General features: G+C 43.6%; 2 protein-coding genes across 3 annotated transcripts; one reads left to right on the top strand and one right to left on the bottom strand.

The window, feature by feature from the left end:
* Window positions 1–995: 995 nt before the first annotated feature.
* Window positions 996–5819, bottom strand: LOC118780295 (tripartite motif-containing protein 16-like). Its single transcript, XM_036532726.1, has 6 exons — window positions 5463–5819; window positions 4228–4323; window positions 3659–3892; window positions 2642–2801; window positions 2389–2445; window positions 996–1531 (listed from the first exon to the last, which is right to left on the bottom strand). Exons 1-6 carry the CDS (start codon window positions 5817–5819, stop codon window positions 996–998), a joined length of 1440 nt encoding a protein of 479 aa, XP_036388619.1.
* Window positions 5820–10320: 4501 nt separating this feature from the next.
* ano11 (anoctamin 11) lies at window positions 10321–26567 on the top strand. Of its 2 annotated transcripts, XM_036532430.1 has the most exons (23): window positions 10321–10797; window positions 11477–11606; window positions 11979–12172; window positions 12340–12447; window positions 12855–12991; window positions 13092–13149; window positions 13641–13751; window positions 13838–14003; window positions 14238–14328; window positions 15400–15496; window positions 15912–16055; window positions 16634–16771; window positions 17190–17288; window positions 17514–17616; window positions 18101–18212; window positions 18390–18444; window positions 18780–18877; window positions 19668–19804; window positions 20918–21123; window positions 21374–21516; window positions 21990–22080; window positions 23295–23454; window positions 26050–26567. In XM_036532430.1, exons 1-23 carry the CDS (start codon window positions 10663–10665, stop codon window positions 26079–26081), a joined length of 2745 nt encoding a protein of 914 aa, XP_036388323.1. In that variant the 5' UTR covers window positions 10321–10662; the 3' UTR covers window positions 26082–26567. The 2 variants fall into 2 exon arrangements, with proteins under 2 accessions (XP_036388323.1, XP_036388322.1); XM_036532429.1 differs by lacking the exon at window positions 26050–26567 and having other exon boundaries at window positions 23295–23733.

The raw sequence follows: 26567 nt of genomic DNA, 5'->3' as shown, positions 1-26567 counted from the left end.
GAGGGCCGAGTCTCCCTAGAAACAAACGGTCTCTGAACTGCCACATTCAGATAGAATTATTGCATTTACAGAACTGATACCATGGCAACTTGCTTTATGTGGGTGTGACCCTCGAAAAGGAATATACCCATCTGTGTAGAATGTGAGGATGAGCTGGAACCTACTGAAGCTATCAGACATGCAGTGTCATTATGTGTGATCACTGATGCGCCGACATTCCAACATTTATTATACTCAATTTTTTTTATCTCTGCATTTTATTAGGTATATTGTGTACTTTCTGTTAGTAACGTATTTACATAAATGTATGTATGTATACATACTGTATATGTATAGTATAGTTATAACAGTATATTCAGAACCATGCTATACATATTTATATATAGCAGTGGCGTCGTTAGGTCCAATCATTTGGGGCTATACCCCTGAATATTTTAAGCCTAGGCCCGAATATTTTCGCCCTGAAAAAGGAGGTGTTTGTAGCAAAACAAAAGACAGACTGTGTAACAGAGCGGAAATTCACTTGCAGCATCCGAAGGTGTGATAATATTTATTTATTGTAAAGGTAGATGGCGATCTCCCTTCAAAAAAAAAAAAAAGACAAGCCCCAGGCAAACTTGACTTGCCCCGCCCGGGATCTTATCAATAGCTAGAGACATCCTTGATATATAGTATATATAGTTTTATATATATACACACATATATATACATATACATATACATATATATATATATATATATATATATTCTGACCATATATAAATATAGTCAGAGTTAGAGTGCAATCATTTTGAAAATGAAAATGTAATGTGAGTCTACCGTGTTCATTCATTACATTACATTCATTTAGCAGGCACTCGTATTGAGAGTGACTTCCAGCAGAAGAGAACAGAAGTGTTTCCACCCAAGGTACGTGAGCAACAGTGCCAGACCTGGTTATTGATGCTTCCAGACCAGAAAGTGCAAGCACAAACACTGTTCTTTCTTCACAACTTTCATTTCCACTGTAGCTGACACAGTTTAATGGAGGACCCTAACTCAAGTCCAAACGCGGGGTAGAGTGGCTGAGAGAAGCTGGTCTGAAAAGTGTGGAGGATGGTGAGGGTGTTGGAGACGCTGTAGAAGGTCAGAGTTCCCTCTCGGTAGTCTAGGTACACACCCACCCTGGGGGAGTGGATGGGTACGGTGATTTCGGTTTCCTCGCTGTTGTGGCAGGCCGAGTACTTGGACTGGGAGCAGAACAAGCTCCAGGAGTTGGCGCTGTACTTCAGGCTGCATTCCAAACCCTTGCCTTTCCTGCTGATGCATCCGTACGCCACCCCAATAAAGACCCCCCTGCCGCTCCACTCGACCTCCCAGTAACAGGGCCCGGTCATTCCCTGATAGCACAGCACCTGCACCCAGTGGTCAAATCTCTGAGGGAGATTGGGGTATGATTGACTCTTCTCTGATGATGTCACCTTTCTGTTCCCCTCAAACACACAGAGCTTCTTATTTGCGGTGTCGGGGTCCAGTGTGACCTCAGAGGAATCTGTGAGAAAAGAAGAGACCCTCTCCCTTATTTTTTCTTCATGTTTTTCTTATGTGTTTATTATTTTAACGTGTACACGGAAAGTTTCCTTATTTTTTGTGGAAAAAAGCCTGTAAGTGACCATTTTAGAAAACATTACTTGAAAGAGCCAAGGCTCATGTATGTGTTTAACAATTTTTGACAATGACAATGGAGGATTATGTATTATGAAAAATGTGTGTAATTGAGTCTACGCTTGTTTATATGTGCTCGTTCCTGTCTCTCAGTGGAAACCCATCTAGACCTGTAGCATAATGGTAAGGAGCAGGGATTGTTGCTAGTTCGATTCCCCACTGTGGCACTGCTGTTGTACCCTTGGGCAAGGTACTTAACCCAGAATTGCCTCAGTAAATATCCAGCTGTATAAATGGATAACATGTAAAAAAAGCTGTAACCTATGTAAGTTGTTGTGGGTAAGTGTCTACAAAATGACTATAATGTAATGATCGTGTGGTCCGACTTACATTTTAAGAGTTCTTCTCTTCTCTGGATCACTGGATTCTTCGTAAACTTTGCTGCAGAGGCAACGTGTGGAGTGCTAGTTTAATAGTCACAATACAGATCTCCATTGCTCTACAGATCAATGCTCTGTGTTTTCCAATGCTCAATGGAAACCGATTTACCTGGTTGTCTTCGCTGCCTGGGCGCGGTCTGCCAGATTTCTGTATTGGATGGTCTCACTGGACAAGACAGAGGGGAAAAGTATAATAAATAATACATAATAAAGTTAAGGGGAAAAAAAACTATTTTAGATGTCGGTATAGTGTTATCAGCTTAGCGCGTCTGCTTCAGCGGCCTGGCGAGGAAAAAGAACTCACCTGGTTGATTCGGTTTGGTCCTGGTGTCTGGCCCTTTGAACATATGCACCTCTTTCACTGTAATAAAACAGAAAGGAAAAGAGATTAAAGGGGACAACTGTGATGAGAAGACGAGCATTAAGCAGTCATGAATTCAGCATCAGACAGGTTCCATCAGTACTTTTATTGTCTCTATTACTCTATGTAGCCTTTTATTACATTTGATCAAAAAACAAGGCAAGTTTTGCTCTATGGATGATATCAGTGTAGCTACCTGCTTTGGAGATCTTGTCTGACTCCTCCTTGCACATGTTCTCCATATGCTCTCTGAGTCTGGTTAAAGCTGTCATTTTGAGCTCAAAGGAGGACAGAGGATGGATAGTATCTCTGGACAAGTTTTCATCTTGAAAGGAGTCATGGAGGGAAGGCCATCTCTACAGAGGGAGGGAATGTATATGTTTAGATTACATACAGTACCCGTAAAAAGTTTGGACACACCTCATTAAGATCATGGGAAACATGCATTCAAAGACATTTTGAACTAAAAACTTATGCTTAAATGCTTGAAATTTGTTTCATAGACAAATACAAATCAAATAAAAAATATTTTTTGGCTACTTCGAAGAATCTAAAATGTAAGGTAATTTTGATTTGTTTAACACTTCTTTGCTCACTGCATAATTTCAGTTGTGTTATTTCATAGTTTTGATGTCTTTACTATTATTCTAAGATGTGGAATGTGGAAAATAGTACACTAAGCCCCTCTGAAAACCAGTCTACACCTAAGCAGGAGTGGTGAGGCAAGGTGTATGCAGTGCTCCAATGCACTTGCAAGCAGCTAATGGCTATTTTCCACTGTGCACAGTGACTACACTAAGGACCACAGTGCATCACAGTGCAGTGAACTCTGATTGGAGGGCAGGAGCAAAAACCTCATGAGCTGCTAGAGGACGCAAGGCAACAGTGGCAAGGGAAAAACTCCCTAATTTACAGGAAGAAACCTTGAACAGAACCCGGCTCAGAGGGGGAGCCCATCTGCCGGCACTGGGCATATAGAATTACATAGAATACTTGAAATTGTACAATGTACTTTAAGACATTTGAGTTTTGATAGACAGTTGTAAATAACAGTAATTATAAAATGTATCCTAGAGAATGTCCAGTTCTTGGCACGCACTTGGCTTGATAGGCGGGGCAGCGAAGTAGCAGGACTGGAGATCGGGGTGTGATGCTTGGACTACAGCTCCAGGCAGGAGCCCGAAGCAGGGACAGGAAACAAATTTGATGTTACCTGGAGGAAATGGATGTGATCCTGTGTATGGAGAAGCTCCTCCAGCTCAGCGTCTCTCTTCTGCAGCTCGGAAATCCCCTGCTCCAGCTTCCGCTTCTCCATCCTGGCTCGGCTCGTCTCCGCCTCCCCCTGCCGTCTGATCTGCTCCTTCACCTCTAGGCGTTTGCTCTGTATGGAGTGGATCAGCTGTCTGAAGACCCGGTCATATTCTTCCTCTGCAGCCTGTGTGGATTCCTGTTGAGTAAGGTGACTGATAATGTGAGCATCTCTGGGAGGGTTCAGAATGGTTTATTACAGCAGAAAGGGGGGGAACTGATATACTCTAATCTGATTTTAGGACATTTCAGACAATATTGTTCTGCACTCAACCCATAAGTGTGAATACTGATGCTGGTATACTGTGTAGTTCCTGATGTTTGGAACATAGTCAGCAACACATGAATTGTGATAATACACGCCACCTGGTGGAACAGAATGAATGTCTGAATAAATGGATAATGTGTGAAAAGGTGTCTGTTAAGGAAATATGTCACATAATATACCATTTAGATCCTCCAGTCACCACCCACCATGAAAGAATCTATAGACTCCTCTAGTTCCTGCAGATCCTCCTCTCTCTGCTGGATTATTTCTTCAGATCTCCGCTTCATGGTCTCCAGCTGACTCTATGGTTAAATACAGGGACAGGAAAATGCCTACTGTTTCACTTATAGTACCAGTCAAAAGTTTGGACACACCTCATTAAGATCACGAGAAACATGCATTCAAAGACATTTTGATTCTAAAGACTTATGCTTAAATGCTTGAAATGTGTTTCCTAGACAAATATAAATATTTAAGCTGATGCCTATGTATGAATTTCTTAAAAAAAAAAAAAAATCAATTAAATAAACAAATCAAAACTACCTTATATTTTAGATTCTTCAAAGTAGCCAAAAACTATTTTTTAACACTTTTTTGGTCACTGCATAATTCCATTTCTGTTATTGCATAGTTTTGATGTTACTATTATTATTATTATTATTATTATTATTATTATTATTATTATTGTTACTATTATTTTAAAATGAGGAAAATTGTAAAAATAAATAATAAAAGTGTTGTAACTTTTGACTGGTACTGTATAAATCACAATTTAGTGGCAGCTGAAGTTTTCAGTAACTGTCTATGCCATTGGGTTTGAGGTCCATTGTTTGTTCATAATTCTTTCGAGGAAGAATCATGCCACCCTGATCCATACACGTATCAGGTGTTACGGGAAGGCTATTTTAGGCTACTTTTGGCAGGGCACCTTATCTGATGGAAGCCTTCTGATATGAGTCAGTACATTCTTAAAACAGTTTGTAATGTGCTTTTTTTCCAGAGCAAACTTTTGAAGTTATCACATGTCACTTTTTGAATAGCTGGTTTGAGGTGAGATGCAGGACAACAGCAAAGAAAGCCATACACATAACATTAAGATTTAAAACCCACATCACTTTTAAATATTTCTGCAATGCCCCTTGCTGAACTTCTTTATGTGCTTTTTTGTTAAGGGACTTCCTGTTACCAGATAGACATGCCTCCACGCCTTTCAGGAAAAAAAAATGACTGGAATCTTGTCAACCAGGAACAATAATTTCCTACATCGCTGTCAGGTGTAGTATTGGCATTATGAATTGTATTGAAATATTGAAAAGACGGCTACATTTTCTCTTTCAGAATGTTGCTTCTTCTTGATCTTATAATGACAAAGCCTGTCTTTATCACACACACACACACACACACACGGAGAGAGAAGGAGAGAGAGACTGAGTTATCTTACCTGTTTCTCTTCCCTCCTAGCAGCAGCGGAGACTGTGTCATGATTCCTGTGCTCATCCATCACACACAGAGAGCAGATGCAAGTCTGATCGGTGTAGCAGTAAACCTCCAAGACTCTGTTGTGACGGGGACAGATCTTTCCTTGCACCTGCCCGATGGGGTTTACCAGCTCGTGTCTCCTCAGCGCTGGGGTATCCAGGTGAGTCTGCAGGTGAGGCCGGCAGTAAGAGGCCAGGCACCTCAAGCATGTCTTCACAGCTCTGAACTTCCTCCCGGAGCAGACGTCGCATGGAACCTCTCCGGGTCTGGCGGAGAAGTGAGCCAGCCCCGCAGTCAAAGCGGGTCTTTGGGCAAACATCATCCCGCATTGTGGGCAGCTGCAGACCGACTCATCTTCCCAGTAGTCTGTGATGCATTCCGTGCAGAAAATGTGTCTGCATGGAATCATCACCGGATCCCTCAGTACTCCCCTACAGGCTGGGCAGCTCAAGTCATCTGCAGTCCCGTGATTGGAGGCCATGCTGCCTACAGTGAGGAAAGAGACAGACTGATGAGATCCACTGCCAGCACAGCAGTCAGATGCCAGTCTTCACGAAGGGCGGTATTTTTTGAGCTCACAGATGCTGATGGATGATGACAAGCAGTAGAAAAGGAAGAGGAAATGTCTTGTCCTTTAGTATTTAATCATGATCATTCCATTCTTTGTTTGGTAGTTGTGCAACTTTAAGTACTGCTGCCATCATTGTTACTGATCAAAACTTTTGTTTAAGACGCCAAAGTATATCCTGTTTAGTGTTAGTATTATGATGACTAGGAAGAGGAGACCTGAAAATGAATATTATCAGAATAATTAGACCACATATTGTGGTTAAAAATTAGGTATAATGTTAAGAGTATTTTTTTTATGATTGTGATCAAGAATTTTATATGTCACAGCCCTAACATATTTCTATCAACAAAGATGAGAGTCAAGTGATTTTTCTTGTGTTTGAATTTGTTTAATTGAGAAATGGAAAAGGTTGGATGAGAATGTAATGTTTTGTTTCAAATAGTTTCCAATAAGGTGCTGGTGGCTGATGACCTACAAACAGGGGAGACAGTGGATTTAACTTTTTTCTGATTCATTTGTCTTATGTAGCATTACCTTTGTACACTTCACAGTAAATAGTCTGGTCCCACTTTATATTATGTGGCTCCATGTCCAATGTATTTACACTACCTACATTTACATTTAAAGCTTCTATCTTGTATTGTTTTTTCACCAAGCTTTTTCAATAGCAAACTTATGTTGCTAACAGGCTTTTGCTGCTAACGCAATGGGAAATAATGATTTGTGCATGTCAAGTGTGTGTGCCACAAAGTGTCATTTAATATCACATTACAACCTCATTCAAACAGAGCTAAATGTTTGGAATGTCATGCTAAATTTCCATGTGCCTTTTTGTCAGTCATTGAATAGTTAAAAAGATTACCTGGTATAATATCAAAGATTCTGGCAATTATCCTAATATTTTCAGTCCCCATATTGTAACAGTAACCCATCAGTGCTGGGAAAAGTGTAACTACAGGAGTGTGTTCCACTGTTACAGTGTAAATCTTAGATTTACATAATTTATTTGAGCTGATATTTCCACTTGCTTCCTAATCACGGGGAGTGTTGACTGCAGTGCTTTCAGCCCAGAAAGTGCTTGCAGCAGAGTTCACTTTGTCAATCCACCTCTTTGGAAGAGGTTCAGAATTCAGACGCCTCCAATTTACACATTAGTTCTGGTGTCCATATTCTGGCTGCAAACAGAGATGCATTTGAATTCAGATGATGTATGTGCAAGCACTCTACAGTTTGCCTTCTTCCCAAAATAAGGATTTTATATTGTCTTGTACACAGTGGAATATTTGCCACAGACTACTGTCATTGAAATGGGAAAGTACCCAAGTTATTCATGTCAGTGCATAAAGGTATGGCATTACTGAGGTAAATGGTTGTTAGGGATTATCATAAGGAAGTAGAATAATGGTATGTTTATGCTTACGATTACTTCAGGTATGGTTCCAGAAAGGTTGTTCATTTTCCCACAAGCCTTCCTCATTTGATCTTTTGTTTATTTCAGTCCAGTTGTAACTGGAGATTTTTAAATGGTTGCCAGAGCTAGCAAGCAAATATTGATTGATTCAAATAGATTATTGTAGTATTATTATCTATTGTAGTATTATTGTAGTAATATAATAATATATTTATATATTATATATAAATATATATATAATAATATATTTATGTTATTATTATAGACTATTGCTATATAAAGACATTTTGAAAAAGAAGCGTTGCTAGCTTAGCCTGCTGATTCACAAGTCACCAGCTATTTGCTTGTTATATTTGCTTGTTATATTCAGTGTAAGTGAACCTTATCTGTCTGTTGAGTCAATGGAATCAAAAAAGCCGATGCAAATGCCTTTCAGCACTAACCCATTATCAATGCAACGGTGCCGTCATGAACGGAACTTCAGATACGCATGACCAAATAACCGACTCAATTAAGAGCAGCTGGGCAGGGGCCAAGCGGGAAAGCGCTCAACGAAAATCCCAATGCCTCCAGCTAAGTGTGTCAGCGGCACGTATTACAGTTTACGGCCTGCCGTTAGGAGTTCATCACTGGATGAAAGGGCAGAGGCTGGGGAGTAAAGTTCACACTTTGAATACAGGGCACCCTCCCCATCTGTGGATCCGCACTGATTTACAGCATTCACCTCAGGCAGCACTCCAGATTCCCAGCCAAATATCGCACAAATAAACATCTATTGCATTATATATTTTTTTGTACATACACATTAATCACTCTTTTTTTACTGCCCTACTATACAGTTTTTTTGTACTCAAAATTACTGGTTGTAATTGCGTCAGGAACATATTCCCTAAGCTAATAAGTACTTTAAGATTGCAACACCACAGTACGGTGTTTGTGAGAATCTCTAAAATGTGTCCCCCGCAATTGGCAAGGGTCTCTCGTAAGTACACCACAAATGTAATTGCTTAATGTCAAAATTTATTGCAAGGCTGCCATTGATGTTGGTACTAAATGCTTTATTTTTTATTTATAGATCTAGAAATTGGAGAGTGTTGCATGAGCGTGGTGGGAAAAGCTGGACTTTCCCCTGTTAATAAAAAGACAGCTTTCAACTAATCTGACAAATTTTGAACAAATATAAATGATATGTAATTTTAGCAAATAACATAGCATATAATTTCCCAGTCAGCAGGCTCTTATCATAACGACGAATGAAATTCTACGTGAACAGACACACATACACGCGTACACACACACACACACACACACACACACGTAATTGTCAATACTTGAATATGGAGTGTAATGAGAAGTGACTGTGGTGCAAAGGTGATTTGCGGTGTGTGAGGAGGTGGTGCCGAGTCCTGGGTCAGATGTTCAGCTGACACCAGGGGGTCCCCCCCACGCCCCCGGCCCTCCTCCCTCCGCCCCCTCCTCCCCCCGGGCAGTGCCTGGGACTCCGCTTCAGCTCGTCTCTATGCAGCATTAATATTTCACCCTTTCTCGTGCTGTTGCCGATGCAGCAGTGCAGACAAAAACCGAAGGCAGAGCGAGCCAAAATGGGGGGGGGGGGGCAGACGACTGGGGAGGGCTGGGGGTATAAAGGGAAAAAAAAACAGAAAAACTCAGATTCAGGGAGGGGAAAGCTGCGGGAGACGGAGAGATTTTTGAAGCAGGGAGTGAGAGGAGAGAGAACTCTCCGTTGGTGTTGATATTGCAGAGTCATTACAGAACGCCATGCTGAGTGCTTTGAGAAGGAGGTTCAGTAATGCTGGCTTGTGGAAAAAGTGGACAGGGCTTTCACTGTATGTACCGCCTCTGTTCCCTGTAAGGAGAGACAGCTGGGGCTTCCTGGCTAGGATCATTAGACAGGACAGAAACGGCATTCCTCTGTCATCCTAGGTTATGATCTACTGCTACTGTAGTAGCTGAAATAAAACCTCATAACCGCACTTGCCAGGGAGATGAAGGTCACTGTTGGAGCTGCAGCCAGTCTTCACTTCTGTACCTGTCTTCTGCACTGCTGTGATTCACACAGCCCCACTGCAACCTCTGCCACCTATGTTATACTATCATTTCAAACACACACACACACAATATCTGTCAATGGTGGGCTGGACAGCCCTTTTATTAATTGATGAATAATTGCTGAGTATGTAAATCCTCCGATATTCTCCAGCTCTTTGTGTTGTGGACCATGTACCTTTTTGTAACCTTTATAAATATACTCATTTACATCATACATAGAGGTAAGTTGTTTTGCAGTGGATTGCCGCATGTTTTCTAATTGATAGATTCCTTTAAAAAGCAAATATGTAATAACTGTGGAAACAGTTGCAACAAAAGCATATTTATTTGAGCTGCTGCATCTTCAGTGAAGATGAACCTAGATCTGTGGGGGTGCCAAGCCAATAGATTTGGAGGAGACTTCAGGACCATAGCTCAATAAATCACTGCTGTCTAATACCTGCAGACTGGGTTTGTATCACAACACTCACTGCAGATGGTGCTGAAGTTTGTGTGTGTGTGCGTGTGTCTGTATGTGTGTTGATGAGAGAAACAGACACAGATAAATGGATAAAATTCGGTAAACAGTGTGGCTGTGTTTGCACATGTATTAGCACAAGTAAATGCCTGCATGTGATGGAGGGAGGGAGGGAAAGAGAGAGAGAGAGAGAGCAAGAGAGAGCTTGCCGCTGAGTTAAATCCGGCTGCCCCTCTTCTAGGTGGAATACGGTAGCCTACACCGCTCTTGGCTCTCTCTGTGGAGCCGGGCTGCAACAGAGGGATGCAGAGAACCGGAGAGGAGAGCTGGAGCTTGCTGCAGATCTGATCCCTCTTCCTTCCCACTCTCTTCCCCTGCTACAGTGGCAGAGGCTGCCTCTCTTTCTCTGCACTCCTGTCTTCTCCATCTATGGATATATAAAAAATATACAACAAAAAACAGCATTTCCTTTGTACATTTAATTTCATGTGCAACTGTAATTTTTTTTCTGTTAAAGCACCAGACATGCTGTTTGCTATTTGGTATGTAAGTGTGTGTATACATGTGTGAAGCGTGTGGGTGTGCGTTCTCCCCCTTGGTTTCTCCATGGGCCCCGGAGCTGCTGGTTCTGAGTGTCTGAGGCAAGTTACTGTATGCTGAGGAACAAGAGCTCTGAGCTGCTGATGGCAGACAAAGATGTTCTACTGGACCTGGATTACACAGGCGAGTCGCACGTCCCTGACTACTACGGGAGCTTGCAGAACGGAGGATTCATTCCGCCCCGATACGTGAGTGTTCAGATTATTCACCACTCTCCACTTACCTGAGCATGTAATTACAGAAATTTGTTGTGGCTGATATTCTGAACAAGTTTTCTTTTTTAAATCGAATGGTATACACAGTTCTTTGCATTTCTTGGTCACAAGCCTGATGTTAGGTCTTGGGTAATTATAACACATGGTCTAATTTGTTTTGTCTGTGCAGTCGTGTGTTTGTGTGAATGGTGCTCTTCGGTGCTGTGGAATTCAACCACTTACACTGATTCTCCATTCTAATGCATCCAAGTGGACAACACGGAAAAATGATACAATGAGCTGGTCTTCACCTCTTGAAATCATGACTCATACACTTTGCCAAAACCTTTCTCTGCTTTCTCTGCTCCTTTTTTAAACAGAAATTTAAAATATATTCAGTATTACATTTTAGGACAAAGATTGGATTCACTTTTAATTGTTCTTCCATTTAAATTTTTATCAAATTAGTTGTAAATGAAAGTTGTTTTAGTTTGGCCAGCAGCATAGAATAACAGTTCTCACATGCTGTTTCCATTGTTTTGTGGATTTCCTTCATGCCAAAATGCCAAAATGACACGCTATTTATCAATAATCTATGAGAATGTTCCAGTGGTGTTTTTAAAAAATCATTTAGTAAATTATTGATTGATGCATTCCTTCCTGATGTTTTCAGCTGGCTGCCGCGGCTGAGGCTGATGATGATGAGGAGGATGATGAGCCCATCTACATTCACTGCGACAAGGGGGGTCGTCAGCCTCCTCACCCCAGAGGGAACTACTTCAGAGATGGGAAAACCAAAATAGGTAACCACGCAAAAATATCTAGTGTGGGGAAAAAAAAATCGTAATTGTGACCATTTTGAATTCAGACATTGTACAAATGTGAAGTTGTAGCTGAAGGGGCAAAGAAATAAAATTATGGCTATGTTTAAAGAACACATTTTAATTGTATTGATGGGAGAACCAAAATAGGCAACCATACAAAAATAATTAGTCAAAAAACAAGATTTTCCAAAAAAATGGAATTGTGGCAATTATTTTGAATCATATCTTGTAAAAATGTGAAGCTGTAGTTGAAGAGGGAAAGAAATAGCAACATGACTATGTTTAAAGAGCTAACAGCATCGATGGCTCTAAAACCGAGCAGTGAAAGTGGCATTCTTACCTTTGCGTCAGACTTCGTGCTGGTGTGGGAGGTGCGGTCCCGCCGAAAGCGGCGCTCCCGGCAGAGGGGGCGGGACGAGAGGGCCGGGCAGGTGGAGGGCGGGGCTGAGGAAGCGAGTCGGTCCGAGCGGCGGAAGGCTCTGCTGGCACTATGGAGGGACAAGTTCACCCATAACCTGCAGAGGGCCGGACTTCTCCTGGAAAAGGTGGGACATCCGCCACATAGTGTATCCCATCTCCCTGTCCCTTACTACAGGGTCATTCTGGTTGTGTCTCACTCATACTTTTCATGATAATTTTGTTGTCTGGATGTGATGTTTCCCTTTTAGTAATGTAATTTCTTTCTTCTCCATTTCTTCTGCTCCACCAAAAGGAGGAGACCGTGAGCGAGAAGAAAACCATCCACTATTTGAAACTCAGTGCCCCGTGGGATGTGCTGGTTTACTATGCTGAGGAGCTGTGTCTTAGAGCACCCCTACAGGTAAGGGCTGGTATTGCACATGAAGCCATACAACGGCATGCTCAGACAACATGAAGATAAATAAATAACTACCGATTTTGCATATGTGAGAGGCAGATTCAGCCGTCTTGACTTCTTATGTAATAATATGTGAATATGTGAATCACAAGTCTGCAAGTTACAATGAACTAGAAGTTAAAACCTTGAGTTTAGACCAATAGACCAATGAATGCAAACAGAACTGATATGGCCTGGCTGTTCATAATGTACAAGATTAGCAGGAGTAGTTATGATTCTGATAGAGCTAGCTGTTCTAGATGTTTAAAGACAAGGTTTAGGCCTGTGCTATGGCCTTTACCATTGGCCATCGTTACCCTGTTTTTGTGTGTGTGTGTGTGTGTGTGTGTGTGTCTATTGTTGGTTCATAGGCCCAGCCTAATCCGGACTTCAACACTTCAGATCAGGTCCTTCGGAAACTCTGCATCCCGAACTTCATGGCAGAGTCAGTCCCCAACAAGCCGGTGGACTACTACACCTGTGCCTTTCGCAAGTCCAAGATGGAGAAGTGAGTCCCACCGCAGCCCTCTGCAGGGGTCCTTGCTATCTTGCATGCATGTGCTTTTTAGCATTGGGCATATGGGATATCTCCTGGCTTTTCTACTCAGGTTCCTGGGCTGTGAGAACCATGATACCTACTTCACTAACACACAGCGACATCGCATTGTAAGTAGGGTGTATGGATGAGTGTTTGCATAACTTTTTTTTTTTTAATATATGCATAAAGTAACTTCAAGGAAGCAGCAAGATTTGCTTTAGAGGCTCATTTAATAAGTCCACATTCTGTTACACAGAGAGCAAGGCATCATTCCCACACCCTAATTTCCCAGCATCCCGCTTCACCTTCCCCACTGCCCCCCACCACCTATCAAGGTGCAGTGAGGTGACATCGTCAGGACATGTCTTAAAATACACTACTGTGTGTGAGTGTACACACATGTATGTATAGAATAGTTGTGTGTATACATTGCATGTATACAGCATATACACATTTACATTTATTCATTTGGCACATGCTTTTATCCAAAGTGACTTACAGGTGAGGTAGAGTACAGCACAAGCAAAAAACCACATATACACACAGTTTGTATCTGAAGTTTAGTTTGTGCGCGTTATTGCACTGTAAGTGACATCTGGATTTTATCTCTACATCCAAGGTGTACGAGATTCTGGCGCGAACGCTGTACGGCAAGCGGAAGTGGGCGGAGGTGGGCGTGGAACGGCTGCTGAGGGAGGGCGCCTACACGGCGGCGTTCCCCCTCCACGAGGTCAGAGACATGCCCCTTCCACGCTCGCATGTGTTCAGTGCGGTGCCAGTTTCATGGTCTAACAGGTGCGGGGATTTGCCTTTTAGGGCCCCTTTGAACTCCCGGGGTATGAGATCTCTCCGGAGGAGCTCAACCAGAGACAGATTCTCTTCTACTACTGGGCCCGCTGGTCCAAGTGGTACAAGTACCAGCCGCTGGACCACATCCGCGAATACTTTGGAGAAAAGATCGCCCTTTACTTTGCCTGGCTGGGTGAGCGGGTCATCACTTTGTTATGGATAATAACCACAATGAAAATGTATGTATGGTACAGATAACAAAAAATAATCCAAAATGTATTATTTGGCTATGAAATGAAAAATATTGCTTTGTGAACTCTGTTTGTTAGTTTCATTGACTGTTTGGTCCATGCTTTAAGTGTGTTTGACTGGTTTTCTGTGCTTTTTATTTGTTTTGTAACTACCTCCTGTATTTGTACATCCACAGGCTTCTACACCGTCTGGCTCCTCCCAGCTGCTGTGGTGGGAACTGTGGTTTTTGTGTCCGGAATCATGACAATGGCAAGCAACACTCCAGCGTGAGTCTTCCACCCTTACAATTCGCATGACCTATCTCAGTGCCCCCCCCCCCCCCTCCTCCTCCTCCCTCCTCCTCCCTCCTCCTCCATCCCGTAGGCTGGCATATTATTTTCATTGTCGTCACCGATGGCGTTACCTGACGCGGAGTTGTTTGCTTTCAACAAACAACTCGGAAAAAAAAAGGCAAATGCGACTCTTATGTTTCGCCTCCAATCTGTTTCCATGGCAACCGCTAGCCATGCCCTCTCGGGGGAGCTTGGCTGAAGGGTTGGGGGTGTTCACTGTGAATTTATTGCACCACTGTGATGAGAAAAGGGGAGAGAGGGAGGGAGAAAATATAAAGCAATAAGAATATTGGCAGAGAGATAACATTCAGCCATAGGCACGCAAATGACAGCTGCTAAAGTGCCTCGTATGTTCTTAAGTGCAGTGTCATTGGTCATTAGATAAAAGCAAGAACGTTGTTTAGTGATAATTAGTTCGTATGTAGATAGGGAAAGGTGGCATGTGGGTGTCACAGCAATTATAACAACCATTAGATACATGAACGCACATGCGTATGCGTATGTGCATATCTGTATGTTTGTGAGAATGTGTCTTTGTGTGTCTGTGTGTTTCTGTGTGTGTATGTGTGTGTGTGTTTCTGTGTGTGTGTGTGTATGTATGTATGTATGTGTGTGTGTGTTTGTGTGTGTGTGTGTGTGTGTGTGTGTGTGTGTGTGTGCGTGTGTGTGCGCCTGTGTGAGAGTCTGCATGGTGGGAGTCAATATATGTAACAATAGCCTAATCAGAGGGTGTTGATTTTTGTTCTCCATCAATGCACCCTCTGGGAAATAAAGGGTTTGGAAAAATAAACCTGAAAGAGTGCTGGCAGTGAGCTTCTGTCTTTGTTCTGTCGACTCTGCTTTCAGGTTTAAACTTTCATCGCTTGCTGCCTCTCTGAGTTATTCCACAGCCGCTGTCTTTGTATCTGGACCTGTCCATCTTGTCCTTTTGTCTTTTTGTCTTTCTCTGTGCTTCTGTATGGGTATGTTTCTGAAGTTTATGCCTCGTTGTCTGTTTGTATGCAGGGAGGACATTTGCAGCAGTGGGGACCACTACCTTATGTGCCCACTCTGTGAAACCTGCAGCAACTGGAACATCTCAGACATCTGCCCCATGGCAAAGGTATGCTTTTGGTATGCATTGTGGGATACACCAGTCCTCCACCTAGAATTATTTTGTAACTACTTACACAGTATTGTCATTGGTCACTATGTGTCTTCACTGAAAAGACATCTATCTATCTATCTATCTATCTATCTATCTATCTATCTATCTATCTATCTATCTACCTATCTGTCTATGTGTCTATCTATCTATCTGTCTGCCTGCCTGTCTTTTTTACATTACTATATTCTCTCAATGTAGCTTTGTCTGATACTGAAAATAGAACAGCAATTTCATAGTTTAATGCAGTTGTGCACAGGGCCCATTAGCCGATGTATGGCGTGTAGCCCCTGTATGAGAAGCACAAAAGACTCGTGTCTTTCGCTCTTGTCCTCTGCCCCCACACCCCTCTCTCCTCCCTTCTCCCGTGTAGATGGGGTACCTGTTCGACCACCCAGGCACAGTCTTCTTCAGCGTCTTCATGTCCTTCTGGGCCGTCACCTTCCTGGAGTACTGGAAACGGAAGAACGCCACGCTGGCTCACCACTGGGACTGCATGGACTTCCATGAGGAAGAGGTTCATTGCTGCATGGGCATGGAAACTCTCAGTTCTGTTCTGACACACACACCAGTCACTGACATAGATCTCCTGGAGAGAACAGGTGACCACGTCACGGATACCTGGGATAGAACTGAAGCTAAAAACTCTGGTGTCTCTGAAAGACCAGAGCTCTTCCCTCTTTCCAAAAGCACCTGCACCCCTGACCTGGAACAATGTCTCTTCAAAACTTCATCATGTCATGTCAACTTCAGATGTGACTACTGTTCATTCCAGATTGTACAGATTGCACAGCAAGTTTTTCAGAGACTTTGGGGTGCAGATACTTTCTTTGCTCCTCTTTTCAGCTGTGACCTTCATCAGTTATTGGACTTTTCTAAGGTGCATGCCGAAAGCATTGAGCTCATAGAATTGATCTGCTGTTCGTTATTTTAACCTGTACCAAAGCTTTCAGATTAAAGGGTGATTATACTCTCTCTTGAAACTGCACCCCTCCTGGTATATGTGTATATGGTGTCTGAGGTAATTGTAAAAATGCCCTTACACTGTAAAGAGAGTTCTTTTCCATTTTGTTTTATTTCCCCCTGTCCGTGTAGGAGCGTCCGCGGCCGGAGTTCGCAGCAATGGCTCCGGCTATGGAGGAGAACCCGGTGACGGGAGTGAAGGAGCCGTACTTCCCCAAAAAGGACCGGCTCACCCGCATGCTGACCGGATCTATGGTCATAGTTATAATGGTGAGGTGTATGCGCGTCGGACAGCCACGGTCAGCGGGCAGAAAGTCACACAGCACACAGATTAGCAACCGTGGACTGCAAGGAAGGCCTTGTAATTACATGGATGGACTTTACATTTACATTCTGAAAATGACTGGCTGCATCTTGACATGTGTTAATTGTTTGTACAGTGTTGTAATACCTAGTGCCATTGTTAAAAAAGTACTACAATAAATTATCAATATGTATGAATTTATAGTAATACACAAGAAAGGGAAGGATTTAAGATTAGGCAGGGGTGCCAAGATGCTGTCTGAAGACTTGACAGTGAGTTAGCTGAGGTGGACAATCTTTAAATATAATTGTCTTGTAAAATTACTCATTGTTATCATAGGTCCTCATCAGTGAAATGTGTAACTCTGTCATTCTCTCTCCACAGTTGTCTGTAGTGATGATCTTTCTGGTGACAGTCATTGTGTACCGGGGTATTGTGAGCATCATGATGTACCACACCCAGAGCCTCATGTTACACACTCAGGTACAGTCCTGTCCTGTCACAGAGCTGCTCTTTCCTGCCTTTACCTGACCTCAGGTGAAGCACTCCTATCAGCTCACCCCTGCATGGACCACACTCACTCCAGCATGCTTTCACACATTCTGTCCTCACCTTCACCAGCATTCACCAGCCTGTTCTCTCTCTCTCTCTCTCACTCTCTCTCCCTCTCTCCCCTGTTCGCCCCTCTGCTGCGGGGGTGACCCTCAGGCGGGGAACATAGCCAACATCTCCAGCAGCATGGTGAACCTGGCTCTGATCCTGCTGATGGGACAGGTCTACACCGCCCTGGCTGAGCAGCTCACCAAGTGGGGTAAGCAGACTCCACACCACCACCTCCATCCGCCTGGGCTGGGAGCTTCATATACTGTAACAACAGGGGTCTGTTCTGCGGGGGAGTTAGCGTGACATGCTGTATGACAGCTGGGCGGGTTTCATACAATCTGTCAGCAGGGCTATGTTTCAGGCGTGAGAGTTTTGTAGCAGATTATGAGTTGCCGTTATTCATTTCTGCCTGTGTTTCCTGCCTTGGGTCTGGATTTCTAGCAGCTGAGTTGGGGGAAATTGCTAATGGCTCAGATGGGAATGATGGGCTTTGTATCAAGTTCTGGGAAATCAATAAGCCATTATGCTGTTCATACTTTGTCAACGCCGCGAGCTGAGTGTTGGCTCTTTGTAGCAATGCTCATCTTTTCTTTCGTGGTCTCTGTGGCTGGGTCTTTTCTAAAACAGGGGAGAAATGCTGAGCAACAAAAAAGCAAATGGTAATATAAATAAAGAATGATCCTTTTTTACAGAGATGCACAGAACCCAGACGCAGTATGAAGATGCCTTCACCTTCAAGGTGTTTATCTTCCAGTTTGTGAACTTCTACTCCTCCCCATTCTATGTGGCATTCTTCAAAGGAAGGTGAGCTTCGTCATCTTCATCACCCTCATCATCATAATCATCATCATCATCATCATCATCATCATCATAAAAACTACCATTCAAAGGGATGCTGATTTTGTGACTGGCAGGAACAGGAGTTTGTTGATTGAATGCTGATTGGTTTATTTGTTTGCCTCTTGGTTTTCTTACTGGCAGGTTTGTGGGTTATCCTGGTCACTATGGCACCTTATTTGGGATGAGGAATGAGGATGTGAGTTCCACTCTCCTATTCAGCAAATTAATATTGAAAGGGATAACAGTGATATCACGTGCAGTTGTGAATGTTCAGGAAACTGCATTTCTAAATGCACTTTTTTGCAAAACTAATAATATGTCAAAGTACATAGATAAAGTGAATTTGATTCATATATTTCAATATTGTGTATTGTGTATTCATATTTTGCGTGTGTGTCTGTGTCTTGCATGGTTTTGTGTGTGTGCATTTATGTGTGTGTGTGTGTGTGTTTATATCGATGCATGTGTGTGCATTTGTGTGTGTGTGTGTGTGTGTGTGTGTGTGTGTGTGTGTGTGTTTGTGTATTTCAGTGCGGACCGGGCGGCTGTCTGATTGAACTGGCCGAGCAGCTTTTCATCATCATGGTTGGGAAGCAGCTCATCAACAACATCCAGGAATTCGTCATCCCGTATGGTTCTCTCTTTAACTCCTACTGTAGCAACAATGTCGCATACTGTCACTCATTCTGCTGCCTGGCAACTCCCCTCATTACAGCCTATTTACTTACTATGGATTTAATTTTGTTTTTCAACAATGAAATCGTTGTTACCCAAGGCAAACGCTGAAATACTAAATTAATACTATAAATAGGACAAAATAATGCACTGAAGTGGTTGTTCTACATTGTTTTACATATTTAATTCTCCTGTGGGTGACTGTGAAATGAGGCATATCCTTCACTGTGAGTGAGTGCATGCAGCCTGCAGTATATTATGTAGTATAGCGGGGTGTTATTGAGAGAAGCACTGAGGCTCAGTGCTGCAACATTGGCAGGGTCTACAGTGAAGCAGTAATTGCACTGTTTGTGCTGAGAATGCAGTGTGTGTGTGAGTGTGTGTGTAGACCTCTGCAGACTGCAGCCTGCTTTCAGCAGATAACAAGCCGATGAGGAAGCTGGGATCGCTCAGAACCGATGCAGCGAGAGAGAGCGAGAGAGGGAGCGTCCGCTGTAACTGAGGGCCCTCCGCTTTGTCTGATACATTGCCGTAATCAAGCTGCTCATTTAAAGCAGTTAACGGAGCAGTCAGCAGTCTGTCCTAATTTTCCATTGGGACTGCAGTCAGAGGAACAGGAGCCGTAATCTACTTTCTGCGGTTTATTGTGTTGTAGCTCTGTCTGTGTGCAGCCATCCCTATCTCCACTCACCACTACTCCCTCCTGTACTCCCTCTCTACCTCTGGCCTTCACCCCGTTGTCAGGAAGGTGAAGGCGTGGCGGCAGAAGAGGGCTCTGGCGGCTGTCAGGGGCACACAGATCTCCCAGGAGCCTCGGCGCTGGGAGGAGGACTACGAGCTGATCGAGTGCGAGGGGCTCTTTGAGGAGTACCTGGAGATAGGTGAGGCAGAGCGGGAAAAAGATGAGTCAGAGAAGGCGAGAAAGATGGCTAGGATTAGGGGGACTGAGAATGAGATTTTTCACCCAGTCTTTTTATCTGTGAAATCACTGCTGACTTTGAGCAGCACTGAATAAATGAATGGAAAACTTTGCCTTGCGGCATTCAGCTGTAACAGTCAAAACCGCAGATGCAACAGGTTTAAAAGCATAATACTGGTGGTTGGATAAAATAAAAATGAAGGGATTCAGATGTGAGTATTTTAGTCTGTGATTAATTCAAATAAATAATTTACAATGAATGAGTAAATGGATAAATTTTTTTTTCAATGTTTTGAAGTTACAATTAAAATTCATGAGTATGAGGTTGAGCTACAGGGCATCATGGCAATGGCATGGAGATTGAAGAGGAGATTTCAGGATTGTGTTGTTTCTGCACCACAGGGCTTAATTATATCAAGTAGAGGAAGAATTTTTCTCTCGTGTCTCACCTCTCATGCCTCATTTAAGTGTGCTGCTGTTGATTGGGGTTGGGCTGGGTTGTTTTTCTCCTGCTGCATTTCTAATCCCTTTAATGCGGCCCTATTTTAGAATCGTCTTTTATGCATTAGACTCGTCTCACTACAGCAACCTCTGCACTTGCGTAGATGAATGCAATCCTCTGATGCACTCATGCAGCCAATGGCTTTTTTTCATACTACAAATCGCACAGAGCACCACAGTAAACTGGGCACTCATTGGAGGGTAGGAGCTACTCCACTGATGTCACCCGAGCAACTTGCAGGTGCCGGACGAATCGCAGGGTTCATGAGAGCAGTGAGATGAGGAAACCCCGACTGCCCTATCCAAACCTATCCCTAGTGCAATGAGCTTGTTTGTTTTGCTGCTGCGGGCTCTGGTAATTGGCAGCAGGTGACACAGCCAATTTCAGAGTCAGTCTGCACTCAAGATGAGCGCCTTTCCAACTGAGCCACTCGAGAGCCATTGACAGTAACTCAGGGATGGCTGTGTTTACAGGTAACGGCTGAGATTGTCCCTTGTTGTGATTTTAGAGCAGGCAGACGCTCCAGGCAGCACAGTAGTGGGTTGGCTTTGAAACCCTCATTTTGTTTTCCAGTCCTTCAGTTTGGCTTCATCACCATCTTTGTGGCTGCCTTCCCGCTGGCTCCACTCTTCGCCCTGCTCAACAACTGGGCCGAGGTTCGGCTGGACGCCCACAAGTTTGTGTGCGAGTACAGGCGCCCTGTGGCTGAGCGCGCCCAGAACATCGGCGTCTGGTTCAACATTCTGGAGGCTTTGTCCCACCTGTCCGTCATTGCCAACGTGAGTCACTCACAGGCCTTGGCCTGGACCAGTGGGGTGGATCATTCCATTCCTCCTGGACAATAGGGGTGCATGCAGCTCATTCCAACCTCACTATGATAGGGCAACTTGTACAACCCTTGTAGTTCCCTCCATTGTTCTGGGATGATCCTCTCCATTCCTGCTTTGAATAGCAGTGAATCTGTCATTTTGATGAGCATCACGCAGTGTCCCTCCAATGACTGTGATGTTGGCCTTCTCGCTCCTGTAGGCTTTCCTGATCGCCTTCACCTCTGACTTCCTGCCTCGGCTGCTGTACCAGTTCAAGTTTCATAAGGACTTGACCGGCTATGTCAACTTTACCCTGGCTTACTCCCCTTCAAACTACACTCAAGCCAACCACACCATGTGCAGGTAGCACTAATTTGAACACTAATTTGACACAATACAATCCAGAGACCACACCAGAACGATACCTTAATGAATCCACAATCGATTAGACATAATGGACCAGAACCAACACTGATATGACACCTCATGTTGAAAGAACAATTGGCCGGGATCCTGTATCTGTTCTTAATCTATGTTTGAGTACATGGTAAGATTACAGTGGCAGTTGTGGCATAAGTGGGAGAACACTGTGGGTTTTATTAATATAGAATGCCTGCATAAGGCTTGCGAAGAAGTGAAGATGTGATCTTGTGAGAGTGATCCAAAACCTTTTTTGTTTTTAACTACAAATTCACATTCAGTAGGGTACATGTGCATTCATCCCGGGTATGAACATAGTACAATGAATTGTATATGGTGCACAGACATTTTTATGCTGGTTTATGTCGTATGAAAAAAAAAACCTTGTTTTGACCCAAAGTGTGCATGTGCTTCAGGTATAAAGCCTTCCGAGATAGTGATGGGAACTACACCCTGTTTTACTGGGAGCTTCTTGCCGTCAGACTGGGCTTTATTATTGCTTTTGAGGTACGCAGTCCACCTTTCTCTCTTTTGATTCATTCCTCTCTCCTCTTTTTAAGCTCCCTTTTCACCCCTCTTTTAAAACTTCTCTGTTCATTTCTGTTCATAATATTTTCAATTCAGCTGTGGTTTACCATCATGTGCAAACAGGCTGTGCCTAACTTTCCAGCTTCTAAAAGCAGTCTGTCATTGTACTTGCTGATATGATTCATTAAAAGCACACCAGTGAACAAGAAATGATGTCTACATTCATCGCTTGTGTCCTTTTTTAGATCCTCGTCTAGACCCGCTTAAGGCAAATAATTCCTATACCACGCAACATATGGCATGTGCAGGCTGCTAACTGAGGCACTGCGGCTTACTGGCCTCGGCTCAAACCCATCTTTAGCAAGGGTTACCATGACAATGAGCAAGAGTTAAAAAAATGTCCCCCCCCCCCTCTCATTCGGGCATTAAAGTGGAGTCGGTTGTAATTTACAGCATTTGGCGCAGTGCTCGCTGCTCCTTGGCATTGCTGCAGATATACTTAGCAAGTACCTGCAGCAGCTGCATTCTTTTGCTGCCTGTGTTATGATTAATCATGACAAACAGTGGCTTTGCTTTTGATTTGATTCTGTTTGACAGGCCGAAGGCACGTTTGGAAGGTGGGTTTGCGTGTGTCACGTATTAAGAAATATTTTTATGTTATTAAATATTTTGCCAGGTCAGAGAGGGACAGAAGAGTGATTTACGGAGAATACAGACAGCAGCAAGCAGCAGGGGGATGTGGTGTAGAAATGTCTTTTTTTATGTTGCTTGGTTTGTGGAAAAGTTTACATTTTTTGTATTCTGCACTCTGTCTGCTTCTTGTTTCTCTCAGCTACATCTAGAACTCAGCATTATATTTACAAAATAGGATGATATATGTTTTTTGTCTGGTTGGGTGATTTTGTGGTCTCGTTACCTGAAAACTGTATGAGCCATCAATTTTTTCCCCTTTCTCTTCTCTTGATATCTTTATGTCTATACCCTTTCTCCAGTGCTTCATTCTATCTCCCTTTAGTATTTTAAGCTCTGTTTCTTACCCTTCCGCTGTGCTCTTTGTGTTTTCTCTCTTTTGTGTCTTCCCTTGGTTGATCCTCCACTTCTTCCTCCTCTCCACCCTGTGCTGATGGACCTGCCGGGTCGCCTCTCCCCACCCTGGCCCCCGCCTGGCCCCCGCCTGGCCCCATCCCCGCCAGCACGTGGTGTTCTTCGTCCTGCGTGCGATCGACTGGATGGTGCCGGACGTGCCCGAGTCCTTGGAGCTGAAGGTCAAGCGGGAGCGCTACCTGGCCAAGCAGGCGCTGGCTGACAACCAGGAGGCCCTGTTGGTGAGTCGAGGGTCGGCATCCAGCCCAGGTCAGTACGCACGGCGACGTCCACACCTCCTGGCTCGCTGCCCACTGAGACAGAGGCAGATTTTCTCCCTCATTGTTTCTGTGGATGGACGACCTTCCAACTGCTATCACATTCTGTCTCCACCATCTCTATGGCAACCATTTCCCCTCTGAGACCCGGCCCAGTCGCCACTCCAGTCTAGGGCCAGAATATTTATCCCTGCTCTTGGAAGAACAATGCATCAACTCGCAGGCAGTTGGAGATTGATGTGCAGATAAATAAGGTGGTAGTTTACCTGGGAGGATTATAAGCAGCACACACTGCAACCTTCCAGTAAAGGGGCTATGCAGCCCTATCCGCAGGAGGGGGACCACATAACCCATACCACTTCATTCAGACCTGAAGGCTGTCAAAAAGTGCCTCCAGCACTCAAAATCTAGTTGCTCAGCAAAAATCTGCATACCATGCCCCTGCAGGATATAAAATAGTGTGTTTAACATACTGGAACAAATTGAAATTTTCACCATGTCTTCAAGCTCCCCCTCTTTCCGCCATGATACTGATACTCTCCTGCACCTTCTCCTATCCAGTCTAGAGCTGCAGCAATTATAGTAAGTCATTTGATCTGTAATTTGAAGAAACCAGGGGTTCTCCTACTCCAGCTCCTCAAATAACTTATAAATAAACAAGCTGGCATTTAAATAACATTGACAATTTAGACAGGTGATGAAATGCTAAATGCAGCTAACGGGTACTGTAAGCACTGTTACATAAGGCGGAACAAAAGTCTGCAAATGTAATAGCCCTCAAGTACCACAGTCTGGAGAGTACCAGAATAAGACCTGGGTGTGCTATGTAGAAATGTAGAACCACACAAAAGTACAGTTAAACATTTGAGAAAGCATAATGTAAAGGTGGCAGGCCTCTGGCTGTCTTCTCAATTTGGCCCATAATCAGATTGGATTAATCTTCCTGCTGGAGAATGAAACCTTGCATGGTCCTATGCCATTTTATAATTAAATGCTGGATGGAAAAAAAGATGAAAAAGATGAACATTTGTTCAGGATAGGTTTAAATATACCGAAACAGGCTTGTGACAGCCAACAGCAATAACAACCCAGCAGAAGCAATCCTACATTCTGCTGACTATAGTTAGCTACACGGATTACTTTGTGATTTGGGAGGTGAAGCTCTGCTTTTCATTAAAAAAAAAATCTCTCAGCAAGTTAGCAAAGAACAAAGCACGTCTGGAAAAGCCTGAATTAGTCATAGCCCCACCCAGAACTGACGAACTCTAAAACTCCTCTCAGCCTCTCTCTGAGACTGTAGAACTCCCCAATATCAATACATGTTCATCGTGTTAGGCCTGACACCTCTGATCCTGCAGTAGCCAGCTCATACAGCATGACAGGTACACTTGGAGATCACCTGCTTATGGTTTTCCGAAGTCATCTCTATGTGTTGTGGAAGGAATCGGCATCAATGCACGTGTACATGAACGTATGACTGGATCCAGGCGTTGTAGCGGTGAAGCCATCAGGAGCCCACTGGCCCTGGAGGGCAGAGGATACCTCTCCCTGAAATATGTAGGCAGTGACAGATGTGTCAAACTCTCCACCTGCAGGTGGGGCCTCTGGCTGGACTCCAGCTGGAACCAGCTTGCATAAGAAAAAAGTTACATAAGCAAAGTGATCATTATCTCATTTGCGCTTTTTTTACAATCATTTTTTGGAGGCTGGAGCTGCCTTTTTCCGCAGTGGCTGGGGTTGATTTATTAGCTGAAAAGACCCCCCAAAGGGAATTGTGAGCTTGAGACTTGGTGAAAATCGAGAGACTCTCCCCTAACCCCCGGTCCCACCCCACACCGCTCCAACCGCAGTCAGTTCCTCTGAATTTGTCCATCGTGTGACAGTGTTTGGTTGTGATGTCAGTGATGTGGTGTGGTGTGCACGTCTCGGTGTGTTCTGACCATTGTGCTGTATGTTTCTTGTCGTGCTGTTTCTTTGCACTTCTTGAATAGTTGTTTACAGAAAAAGGTGAGTTCCGGAAAGGAGGTGAGTAGAAGCACTCACACTGTCTCACATGCCACTAGTGAAATCACGCTTCTTCTGTGAGCTTCAGTAAATATAAGCTGTTACATGTATAAGGAGAAAGTTACTTGTAGTGGCACATGACGTAGTATTAATTGAAATGGAAAAAATGTGAAATAAATTCACTTGAAAATAAATGCTACAAAGAAAGTAATTAAAAAGTAATAAGTAGGAGAGTGCATTGATTCATATTGGTGAAGCATTAATGCAGCAATTAGTGTAGCTCATTTGTAGCTTTGTGAAACCCCACTTTGCCCATCAGCGTATAACAGGAACGAGATGACCTGAGGCAATAGTCTAGCTGATAGCGCCTGGGGTAATTATATGAATAAGCATAATTCATGTTCCTGGAGCGTTTATGAATTGCATTCAGGGAGGAATGTCCTCTCAGTTTTTGGCATCAGGCTGGTTTGTTCCTGAACGGGCGCTCGATGTCTGTTCTCTATATTCATCCAAATGACTCTGTCTCCGTATTCCCTCCCGCCTCTCTCCTCCACCTTCCCTCATCCAACCCTCGGTCCTGCAGGAAGCGACGCGTCCCCTGTCGAAGTAAGCTGAGGCTGCAGTGAAGGGCTTGCTCCACCAGGGGGCACTTTGATTGGGTGGTGTCTCTCCACCCAGGGTTTCCTCCTCAAAGGGGTTCCTCTCTGGCCACCTGGCTGATTCCCTGTCAGTCAGCCTTTCAGACTGCATGTGTGTTTCTGTGTGTTCACACTTTTTTTCTGGCAGACTTAATCTATAGATTTGGTTACAAGGCCTTTTTCCAAATATTTTTCTTTCTTCTTTATGGTTTTTGGTAATCACCGCATCGAACAACACTTGTGTTTCGTATTTTCTTTGATTCCTTCACCCTTTGTGCCAGACATGAACAAATCTAACTCAAATGCGTTCAAGGTGTTTCAGTGTAGGTTTCAACCCGTTTGCATTGAGCTTAACCATAACACCTGCATACAAGCTCTTCCCATTGTCTGGCCTCTTGTAATGTATATATACATATGCAACTATTTAGATATACAGTATATATAAGAACGTATAAAACGTGAC

The sequence above is a fragment of the Megalops cyprinoides genome, chromosome 7, assembly GCF_013368585.1.
Source record: "Megalops cyprinoides isolate fMegCyp1 chromosome 7, fMegCyp1.pri, whole genome shotgun sequence".
Lineage (NCBI taxonomy): Eukaryota > Metazoa > Chordata > Actinopteri > Elopiformes > Megalopidae > Megalops > Megalops cyprinoides.
Note: the sequence above shows the minus strand (reverse complement) of the source record. Positions and strands in the feature narration are given on the sequence as shown.

What these genes read in the sequence shown, in the direction of transcription:
- ano11 (XM_036532429.1), top strand. Translation starts at nt 10,663, where the DNA reads ATGCTGAGGAACAAGAGCTCTGAGCTGCTGATGGCAGACAAAGATGTT. An exon ending in AGATGGGAAAACCAAAATAG is followed by an intron (nt 11,607 to 11,978) that starts GTAACCACGCAA and finishes CCTTTGCGTCAG; the next exon opens with ACTTCGTGCTGGTGTGGGAG. An exon ending in TGAGCAGCTCACCAAGTGGG is followed by an intron (nt 17,617 to 18,100) that starts GTAAGCAGACTC and finishes CCTTTTTTACAG; the next exon opens with AGATGCACAGAACCCAGACG.
- LOC118780295 (XM_036532726.1), bottom strand. Translation starts at nt 5,819, where the DNA reads ATGTTTGCCCAAAGACCCGCTTTGACTGCGGGGCTGGCTCACTTCTCC. An exon ending in CTAGGAGGGAAGAGAAACAG is followed by an intron (nt 4,324 to 5,462) that starts GTAAGATAACTC and finishes ATTTAACCATAG; the next exon opens with AGTCAGCTGGAGACCATGAA. An exon ending in AGTCTATAGATTCTTTCATG is followed by an intron (nt 3,893 to 4,227) that starts GTGGGTGGTGAC and finishes CTTACTCAACAG; the next exon opens with GAATCCACACAGGCTGCAGA.